The sequence below is a fragment of the Herpailurus yagouaroundi genome, unplaced genomic scaffold, assembly GCF_014898765.1.
Source record: "Herpailurus yagouaroundi ecotype Mexico unplaced genomic scaffold, PumYag 185, whole genome shotgun sequence".
In the NCBI taxonomy this organism is placed as follows: domain Eukaryota; kingdom Metazoa; phylum Chordata; class Mammalia; order Carnivora; family Felidae; genus Herpailurus; species Herpailurus yagouaroundi.
In genome coordinates, this window is record NW_024412416.1 from 21,846,524 (window position 1) to 21,857,555 (window position 11,032).

The 11,032-nt window shown below is 51.7% G+C and overlaps 1 protein-coding gene across 1 annotated transcript in view; it reads left to right on the top strand.

Annotated features, from left to right (window-relative positions):
- The first annotated feature begins 10,108 nt into the window (after window positions 1-10,108).
- LOC121042561 (Krueppel-like factor 13) overlaps window positions 10,109-11,032 on the top strand; it is a 1,923-nt gene continuing 999 nt past the window's right edge. Inside the window, exon 1 of the mRNA XM_040493909.1 lies at window positions 10,109-11,011. Within this exon, the coding sequence (XP_040349843.1) occupies window positions 10,636-11,011 (376 nt within the window). The 5' untranslated portion in view covers window positions 10,109-10,635. The remainder of the gene's footprint in view (window positions 11,012-11,032) is intronic.

Here is an 11,032-nt window from a genome sequence, read left to right on the forward strand (position 1 = left end):
CATTAATTAGGCCAGGGGGTGGGGGCACCAATGTGAGGCGAAAGAAGTCTGGGCTGGGCTCTGCATCTTGCTGTGTGTGGCCTGGGGGAAGTCTCTCAAGCTAAGGCTCAGATTTCTAACCTGTGAAATAGGAAGGAATGGCACCCTCCTTGTAGCATTTTCATATGTGTCAATGGATCAGGGGAGCTCTGAAGTGTTCTCAAAGGTTGGGGCTTGGCAGGAGTCTCAGAGTTAAGTCAAGAGAATGAAATGCAGCATTTGACCCTGAGCACCTACCCAGGGAGAGGATCACAAATTATGAACAGCAGACAACCAAGGGGTGAGACTGGGAAGGGGCACACAGAACAGGCAATTATCATGGCAACCAGAGAGCCTCCCCGATTATCAGGAAGGAAGGCGGGATCCCATGTCAGTTGCTGTGTTTAGGAGTGGGAGCCATCTGCTCCAGCAAGCCTGGAAGGGACCATCCATCATTTTAACATGCTTTCCTCCTACATTTGTTGCAGACACTGTAAATATCTCTTCGGTCTTTCGAGGGCTGGTCTCAGAAGCATTTCTGGTTTTAATCTTTCACCATGTAAGCGTGCACCAGATGTGAAGTCAGCTTTCATCATTTAGGACCTGATGAATTATTTTGTACTCCAGGACCACTGGGAGATGGCACATGAAAACGGTTTTCTACCCCACCCCCATGTCATACAACAGAGAATGGCTTGTTTTCCTTTTCATGCATCATGCCATCAGTGACTGTGATGAGAGTTTCAGTCAGAAGTTTCTCATCCACCCATCCAACTCTGAAATGGTCAGACTTGAGGACTGCAAAACCTCAGGGTCAAAGTCCTCCTTGGCTCAAGCAATTCTTTATGATAGTGTGATTAAGTCAGGAGACAGGGACAGGTGGGAGCCTACGAGTGGCCCCTGGGCTGGATGAAGAGAACACTGTTTGCTTCTGTGAGTGGGGGGTGCCAAGCATCAGGACATCATGAGATGGTCCTAGATAAACCCCAGCCACCCTCAGCCCAGCTCCAGGCCAGGGCCCTGAGTAGATGCAGGACTTAGAGGCTGTGGCTGCCCCAGGAAGAAGGAGTAGGAGGACGATGCCCAGAGCAGGCACCCCACAGCCTGACTGCCACCAAGAAGCAACCCTAGAGAATAACACAGTAGCACAATGCACAACCCTCGCTTTGCCTAGGACCAAGCCCCTTTCTTCGTACACCTTGTTTTCTTGTTTTTCTTCCATCCCTTGCTCTCACGTCCACTTTTATATTAGCTGGGATGAGCTAAGCTCCAATAACAGGTGGGCCCTGAATTGTGGCTGAAATACAGTGGCCATCCAGGAGAGCACTTTCTGCCCGATTTCTGGGTCCCAGTCTCTTCTATTTGGGGGCTCCATCATCCCCAAGAGCTTTGTTGTCATAATCATCCAATTGGCAGCAGAGGAAAGAGAACAGGCAGGACAGAAACCCACTCTCTTAAAAGCCCCAGTGCAGAAGCAACCCCACAGCCCTCCACTCACATTCCCAGACGGAGAACTCGGTTACCTGGCCGACTGCACAGTTGTGTGGGAAACGTGGTCAGTCACTGGTATAGAAATTGGGGATGGATCTTGTTGGTGTCTTAGTCTGTTTGATGTCTTGTGAGAACACACTTCCTGGTACACAGATAGGAACTTCACAAAGCACTGTGTCTTCACAACACAGAAGGGACAAAGGAGCTCTCTGGGGTCTCTTCTGTAAGGGTGCTAATCCCATTCACGGGAGCTCCACCTTCGTGACCTAACCACCTCCCAAAGCCCCACCTGCTAATACCTTCCTATGGGTGGGGGTGGGGGTAGATTTCAATATATGAATTTGGCAGGGTGGGACACAAGCATTCGGTCTGTAGCAGCTGGGTGCTGGTAGTCTCTGATAAATCTTTTAATTGTGATTATTCTTTAAATCAAAGTTAAACATGTGGCTACCTTAAAGGTGCAGGGTTTGTTATGAAACACAGCAGTCTTTAACTTCCCTTCCTTCCTTTATTCCCCCTCCCCAGAGACAATCCCTCTTGCCTCTCTTCCCTGATTATTCCTGTAACTCAGACGGGGCGTGTATGAGTTTTCTATGGTGTAACAAATTACCTCAGGCTTAGCAGCTTTAAACATCCATGTATGATCTGGCAGTTCTGTAGGTCGGAAGTCCAGGGCTGGTGCAGCTGGGTTTTCTGCTCAGGTTCTCATGAGGCTAAAATCATGGTATCACCCAAGCCATATTCTCCTCTGGAGCCCAGGGCTCTCTTCCAAGCTCACATGATTGTGGTTGAAGTCTGTTCTTTATGGTCATAGGGCTGAGGTCCCCAGTTCCAGTTGGCTGTCATCTGGAGGCCACTCTCAGCCACCCAGGTTCCTTGCCACACAACCTTTCCTCCATCTTAAAAGCCAGCAACACAAAATATTCCCCACCTCAAATCCCTCTCATGCTTCCTATCTCTCTGACCTCCCATCTCTGACCCCTAGACCCAGATGAAAGGGGTCATGAGACTGGGTCAGGCCCACCAGATAACCTGCCCATCTTAAAGTCAGCTGATTTGGGTCACATCTGTAGAATGCCTTCACAGAAACACCTGCATCAGTGTTTGACTACATGGGAGGAGGTATGTGCAGACCAGGGGCTGGAATGTTGGGGCCATCTTGGAACTCTATCTACCACAGAATGATCACATTGCTACCTCTTGGGCTTTCAGTTTGGGTTGCTGTTGGTTATCTCCCCATATGTAGATGTGGACTTAGCTTCCTTTCGTCTTGCCTCCTCTGCCCACATGTACTCCTCAAAAGGCCCCACTAGAGTAATATAGAATAGTTCATTAGATCAATGCTCCATGTTTGTTACTCTTATTATGAAAATGCCCCCTGTAACTGAGCCAAATGGTCAACTACAATGGACTTTCCTTTTGTTTTCTTTGGAGCTCTGGCTTGTCTTCTTTTCTGTTCATTTAATTTTCTATCTACTTATCATTAAGTCAATCCCAAACTCTTTGCCAGTTTTCTCAATAGCCTCAGAAGTCACATTTTGTAGAAGTCACAGGTTTTGTGGAAACTGTTAATGCTTCACTGAATAGCTCAGCTCCTTGCCTTCTGGGGACATGATGGGTCTGCACCTGGCTCCCTGTGGGTAGCACAGTCCTTATGACTGTTATGAACAGAAGGGACTGTCAGTGTTCCAGAGAATGGCTGCCCCACTGATCTGGATGCAGGGTTGAGGGTGATCACCCACCAGAGTAGTTCCCCAGCCAACCTTTGATATATTGAAAACTAACCTTTTGGTATTTCAAGTGATGGAACTTTTGGCATCATTTGTTACTATAGCATAACTTAGCTGCTCCTGACTGATAGAGAAGGTTAACCCAACATGGGATGCTGCTGCAACAAAAAATAATATTTGTAGCATTGACTTAAGGGTTGACCATCATGTATCCAATGGTAGAATATTTGTTAAATTGTCACCTGGGATAACTTGGAAGAACTAGTGAAAAGAGACAAGGGTGTCATTCTACCATCAAAGATCAAGAAGCTCAAAGAACCTGCAATTAAGTTGAGAGAGAAAAGCATGTATTAAAAACCACCATGAAAGCAGCTCTCAACAATGAAGCTAACTGGAATCAAATAGATTAGGTAAGAAGTTAACCACATTTAATTGAATCAGTTAGTGATATTTAAAATGAGAGAGAGGGAGACATAAAATCCAAAGCAGAATCCAGGCTCTAAGCTATCAGCACAGAGCCAGACACAGGGCTTGAACTCATGAACTGTGAAACCATGACATGAGCTAAAGTTGGATGCTTAACCAACTGAACCACCCAGGCACCTGTGAAGTTCAGCCTTTTGATGTGGGTCTGAATGCCTCAGCTGTGGAGCCCCAGCTGCCAGGCCATTCAGTGTACCCAAGTGTTGACTAGGGGTATCTAAATAGCAGAGGAAAGCTACCATAAGAGAATGTCCACAACAGTCATGAGACACACCACAGATAAGGAGGACACAACAGGAAGAAATAAAAATTAAAATATTCATACACATTAGTGAAACCATGGAGAAATAACATTTCCAGACCTATGACTTTGCAAGTTGATAATGTCCCTCTGTATCTTTAGTGTTCTCAAGTCTTAAGGCATTAAAAGACCTTTAGGGGCACCTGGGTGGCTCAGTTGGTTAAGCATCCAACTTTAGCTCAGGTCATGATCTTGTGGTGCCTGAATTTGAGCCTTGTGTTGGGCTCTGTGCTGACAGCTCAGAGCCTGCTTTGGATTCTGTGTCTCCCTCCTCTGCTCATGTTCTGTCTCTCTCTCAAAACTAAATAAACATTAAAAAAAAAAAAAAACCTTTAAATATGCATCTCATATGCTGTATAAATACACCATCTATAGTTACCTTTTTATTGTCATTGCAGAATATTTCAAAATTCTTCCTTGGTTATAATATTTTTACCAAAGAGACATGTAGCCATCAACATTGAAACTTGAATTTCGTTGCATTCTTATATGGATTAAAATGGTAAAAACTTAACTGTTTGCTCTAGAGCCTATGTATCTTAAGAAATCATATCTAAAATGCCTCTCACATCTGTTCTATTTTTAAATGACACACATAGACTATATTTCTTGTCTTCCCCATGTTTACATCAGTGTTCTGTTGAAAATATTCTGAAAAAAATAGTAATTTAAGAATAAAAAGAAGAGAAGCTAACTATATTTTTGAGAGAAACTAGTAGTGCCAAAGAAACCACGTACAAGGACTGATAGAGCTTGTGGCTGGAATTTATAATTACCCTTAATCTCCAACCTTCTACAGACGGAAGTGGGCTGGGAATTGCCCAGCCCCCAAGGAAGGTGTATTTCCAATGCCCAGCTCCCCACCAGTGCAGAGGAGGAAGATGATAATGAAGAAAACCCCTAAGGGTGAAACAAGACTCCAAGGAACAGTGACTGGCCAGTCCCTCCCAGACAGCAGGATTGGGATAATTCCAGGAATATCCTCACTCCTGAGCAGGGGAAAATATCTGCCTAGCTGGATTTTAGAATTGCTAAGGACACCATCTACTGGGACTCCTCCACTCCTCTGCTTTATGAATCAGGGAGTTTGTTGTGTTATCCTGTCCATTTCTACCACTGTGTGTTGGGATTGTGTATTTGAGGAGCGGTGGGGTGGGTGTGGAGGGAACAGACAACTTGTCTTCAGATCATAGGTTTCTAGACTAAGAAGAGCCAGCCACATGAACCACACACATGAGGAAACCACTGAGCCTCTTATGGAACTGGACTATGTTCCAGGGAGACTGCAGAGTCTCCCTCACCTCGAAACCCTGTCATCTTTTGGTTTTGGATTTCCCTGTCCCTGGCCTCTAGATTCAAATTTAAAAGGCTCATGAAAGTGGATCAGGCCCACTTGGGGTGGGAGAGAGTAGATTTTGTGTGTGGGAAAGAAGGCATGAGTGACACGTCTGGGTCAGGGCTCTCACCGTGGGTCTTGGTCTGCCATGATGACCAGCATGTTCTAGACGGACTGCTTCATCAACCTACCTGTCCTACTATAGACTCACAGCATGGCCAGAAATAAACCTTGGAGATTTGCAGGTTGTTTGCACTGCAGCATGGCCCAGCCTCTCCTGACTGCTATAGGGATTCTATTTTACCTTGTGAAGAGGTGTCCCCAGAGCTTCTGACCTGCTCCAGCTTGGCCTAGTGGCCCCCTGTGCCTCTCCTTCCCTCCTGTGGGGATTGCCTGCTTCCTGGACTGCATGCCTCCCTCTTTATTGGCTGAAGTCTTCATTTTGGAAGAATCGTTATTGCTGGTAGCTTCCTACAATGACACAGGATGCATGGAAGGTAAATTTTGTGAGATATCGTGCATCTCAAAACATTTGGTTTGGGGGCGCCTGGGTGGTGCAGTCGGTTGAGCGTCCGACTTCAGCCAGGTCACGATCTCGCGGTCCGTGAGTTCGAGCCCCGCGTCAGGCTCTGGGCTGATGGCTCAGAGCCTGGAGCCTGTTTCCGATTCTGTGTCTCCCTCTCTCTCTGCCCCTCCCCCGTTCATGCTCTGTCTCTCTCTGTCCCCAAAATAAATAAACGTTGAAAAAAAAAATTTTAAACACATTTGGTTTGTACTTTGTCTGCGTGAAGATAATTTTGCTTTAGATTTCCCAAGGCTTTGCCCCTTGCCTTCTAACTTCTACTTGTTATGGAGAGTCCCACAGCCATTCTGACTCCTGACAGTCTCTAGGTGACCTGCTTCTATTGTCAGGACACTTTCTGTCCCCATTATTCTGAACTTGAACAGAGATCTGCTTTGGGGTAGGGCTATTTTTTCCCAATGTGCTGGGCTCCCTGAGGGCTCTTTCAACACACATTCTTCAGTAGTGGAGACTTTTCTTGGATTAATTCCTTGATGACTCTGCCCACTCCCTATTTTTTCTCTGGTCATTCTTTCCTGGTTCCTATGATTTGATCGATGGACTTTCTGTATGGTCTTCTTTTTTCTCTATTTCCAATTTTTGGAGTTCTTTTTTGTTCTACTTTTACAGGGATTTCCTCACCTGTGCCTTCCATTCCCTCTCTTGAGAGTTTTTTTTTTTTCTTTTTCCTTTCTGATATCTTATTTTCAATTTCCAAGAACTGTTTTTGCTTGTTTGTTCTCTGAATGTTTCTTTATATGTGTCCTGCCTTCATGGGTTGCAATATCCTAATTTCTCTGATGACGTTATTGGTACTTATGTTGACGTGTACTTCTCTCTGCTAGTCTCTGTTTCTTCCAAGTTGTTTAAAAAAAAATCCACTGGGGCTTTAGATTTTATGACACAAGGCTTTCCTGAGATGCCAGGTCAGCTTTGGCGGTCTGTAAAAGACTGATTAGAAACTCTGTACACATGTGTGGGGCTTACTAACAGTGGCCTCTCCTTTGGGTGATCTGGCTTAGCTGGACAACCACAGATGTCAGGAAGTTTAGGTGTTCCCCTTGGCCTGATCTGATGCCCCAGAAGAGACCCTTTGTCTCCTGGCTCCTGTAATCTGCAATCCCAAAGGGGGACAGAGGTTGGTCTCAGTATCCAGTATCTATGTGCTCATTTAATCTCCCTGTTCCTAAGCTGTCAGTTGTGCCTGGTGTCTCCCAACCAAGATGCTCCCTTTTACCTTCTTTAGATAATAATTTTCCAGGATGGCGTAGGCCGCACAGAATTAGGGAGGGGATCTGGGCAACTCAATTCTTCTTAATAAGGCTTTCAGCCTTATTCTTATTTTAGCCCCTCATTCACATTCATGTCCAGAGGTGCCTACTGCCACCCATTCGTGAAACTTCTGGAGATTCCAGTTTGTTCTTGGCTTTCTTTCCTGGCTATCGTTTTGGGATTTCATGTACTCTGGTCTGCTAAGTATTTCAGCTTCAAAAATTGTGTCGTCGTTACATCCTCCCTTCCTCTCCCCGTCCTCGCCAATTTCTGTCTTACAACGAACAAACCTGCTGTTGTTTCAGGGGGCTCTAGAAGGTAAGAGTCAGTCCACCACCTTTACCAGAAACCCCAGTCACCTTTTCAGGCTTTAACCTCTTTACTCCCCAGACATGTCTCCATCTACTTGTTCTCATCTGATCTTCCCTACTCTGCTTTTGAATATTCTGTTCCTTTCTTCTGACACTTGATCCCCACCCATCCTCGTCTATACATGAGCTATGCCTGACAAAATCCTATTTAGCAAGAGAAACATGGACTCCTAGCTCTGAGGAAAAGAAATGTATCTCTGGATACTGGAAGATATTTCTACATGGTAAAGGCTGCAGGCCCTGAGGCTTTCAGTGAACAAAGATCAAATGCCTGAGAAGCCAGCCAAAGCCCTGAGTTTTGCATCCAGAATGCCACAGGGCACAGGGGAAACCCTTAGGGAGGCTGCACTCAGCACTCCTGGAGAGCCCTAGGGAATGCTTTAGGCTGTGGATGGGGGTGGGCTGTGTGTCAGTGCAGAAGACCTCTGACCCAGGCTGGCTTCACCTCGCCCAGGGCAGGGGTCTTGTCCATGGCTGTGGCCCAATGTCTAGAACAGTGCATACTTGCGGGAGGACCGCCAGAGTGTGTGCAGGCTGGGATGTACCAGCAGGGGTCATGGAGAAACCAGAGAGATGTGGTACCTCAAAAACTGGGCAGAATTCCCCTGGCTGAGAGGGGATGGGTGCTGGCAAGTCGGTGTAGGGCCAGCTCCATCCTTAACGAAGTGACTGATTGTGACATGTGGTGGGATTAGAGGAACATTCTGAATCATTATTTGGTCAGAACACAAATCTCTTAAATGTCATCAACACAATCTGCCTGGCAAAATGATTACTTCCTGCCAAGAAGAGCCCCTCTTAGAGGGACTTGACCCAGATGCCTTTCCAGAGCCCATCCCAGCATACCCCTCCTTCCCCCCTCCCCCCCCCCCCCACTCTGTCCCATAGTCTTCCCAGGACGCACCAAATTATCAGTGAGAGGGAAGTGTAGGGTTTCAGTTACAGACACCTAGGGTGCTCAGTCGTCCAGTCCAGTTTACGGTTCACCATAACATGAAACAGAGAATGGTCGGTCTCAGTTCTTTCTTCATTACCTGGAAAGAAATTTTTTTCTATCCAGGCCCCAAATTAATTTGGTGAGAAATGGCTGGTCTTAATTTGTGCGCAGGATGACCTTGCCCCACCCACCACTCTTCTCAGGTCCACAGGGTTTGAGTGCCTGGGCTGCCTTCATCCAGCAGGCTTCCCTCGCTGTCAACTGACACGTGCGAACGTCCTTTAAGGCAAACCACCCAGGGACTGCAATCCCAGGCCTCGGTGTTGTGGTTGGGGGGGCGGGGGGGGGTCTTGTGGTTCAGGGGCTGCCTGAAGGGTCCGGAGCAGCGGTGGCTGCGCTCCATTCTGCGGCAGTAGGAAGTTATGTACTGACTTCTCCAGTGATGGCCTAGGCCTGTATAAGAACTGCGGGGCCGAGGGTTGGAGCGTGGGGGCGACTGTGAAAGTCAAGGGCAAGTTGGCAGGGGCAGGGCAAGCAGTGCGCGCGGACCCGGCGCAGTAGAGTATTTCCTTCGGGAGGCCCAGACAGTGGGTGGGTGGGTGGGGCGTGGTGGGCGGGGTCCTCGCAGCTGGTGGCGTTTGAAGCCTTCTCCACCGCGGTGGGAGAGGGGCAGCCTAGAGAAGTTGGCTGCAGGCCTGGGGCGGGGAGGAGGAAGGGGCCCCGCGTTCCCTGAACAGCGGCGCCGGCTGCACCAGCACGTAGTTCACTCCTGCAAGCACAGGACGCGGTGGGCACGTCACCCACGTTGCCAGCTTAACCACCAGCCTGGGGCCAGTTCGGCTCCGGCTGACCTAGGCTCACCGGCAGCGCGGTCCCCTTCGGGTCCCTAGCCGCCCGGGACCAGTTTGGGGAGCAGCCGATCCTTCCAGCGGTAGAGGCCCCGCCCCACCCGTGACCTCGCTCCCAGCCTGGCCGCACCATTGCCCGTAGCTCAGGAGAGAAAGAGCACGGAGGGGGCGAACGGCATGGGTCTCGAGACGCGGCCACCCAGGAACCCTCTTGCGGCGGGGTGCACGAAGAGTTTTTCCGCCCCCAGGCCAGGCCTGCTGCCTCGCGCCCAGCCTGAGCGGACACGCCTCCCCGCCGCTCAAACGTCGCTCTGGAAGAGAAGCGGAGGCAAGCCTCGCCGAGGCGCACCCATCCCTGGTGCCCCTCACAGGCAGGGATGGAGGGACAAAGGGACGCCCTGCCGAGGGCTCACTTTCACGCCGGGGTTCCAGGCCGCCACCACACAGAAGCCCTGGCAGGAAAATGCCCCCGCGGGCTCCCCGCTGCTTGGGGGTGGGGGGTGGAGAGCGGCCCCCGCGCAGCCACGCCCCGGCCCGCCGCCCTCGGACGTCCTGCGTCAGCGTGCCCAGCTCCCGGCTCAAATTTCCGCTCCTCCTCCCGCCTGCCAAGAGGGCACGCCCATTGGCGGGGGCAGGCCCCGAGGCCGGGCCCGTCCTTCTTGCGGCCCAGATTGGTCCGGCCGCCTACCTACGAACCAACGGCGTCCGCCCCTGCCCTAGGCCACGCCCCCTCCCCAGGCGCGGGCGCGCGACCGCTGTATCCTGACGGTGCGCGCTCTGGGATCCCCGCCCCCTCCGCGCGCGCAGTTCCCCGCGGCCGCCGCCGCCTGTAACCTGCGCCGCCAGGATGTGGCTGGGGGCTGACGTCGGGTCCAGATGTGGCCCCGGCCCCGCCCACCCCCGGGGCCGGGCCGCCCACACCGAGCCGCGGCGCGCACGGCGGCTGTCCCGCCTGCCACAATGCGCGGCGAGGCTGCGGCCGCGACTTGGCGAGACAGTCACTAACGTCGCTGCTCGGCATCCTTAGGACAGGCCGCCTCTGACGCCGCGCGGGGACCCCACGGGCCCGCGCCCCCCATGCGCTCACTCTTTGGTGCCCGGCCGGGCGGGCGCCTCGCGGACGCGGAGCCGCGCGGGTGACGGCAGAGGCGGCTGCGCGCCTAGCCCAGCCCGCGGAGAGGGCGCGCCGCGCCCCCGCCCCCCGCCCGCTCTCCGGAGGCCGTGGGTGCGGATGCGCCGCTGACGACTCGCAGCGACCAGCAGTGCCGCCGGCCGGAGACCGCAGCATGGCAGCCGCCGCCTATGTGGACCACTTCGCCGCCGAGTGCCTCGTGTCCATGTCGAGCCGCGCGGTTGTGCACGGGCCGCGGGAAGGGCCGGAGCCCGGACCCGAAGGCGCGGCCGCCGCTGTCGCCGCCACGCTGCCCCGCGTCGAGGAGCGCCGCGACGGCAAGGACAGCGCCTCGCTCTTCGTGGTGGCGCGGATCCTGGCGGACCTCAACCAGCAAGCGCCGGCGCCCGCCCCGGCGGAGCGCAGAGAGGGCGCCGCGGCCCGGAAGGCGAGGACCCCCTGCCGCCTGCCGCCTGCGCCGCCACCCGCCCCCGAGCCCGCCTGCCCCGGCGGCGAAGGTGCGGCGGCCGCAACCAGCAACCACGCAGAGAGCAAGACCGAGACCCAGCATT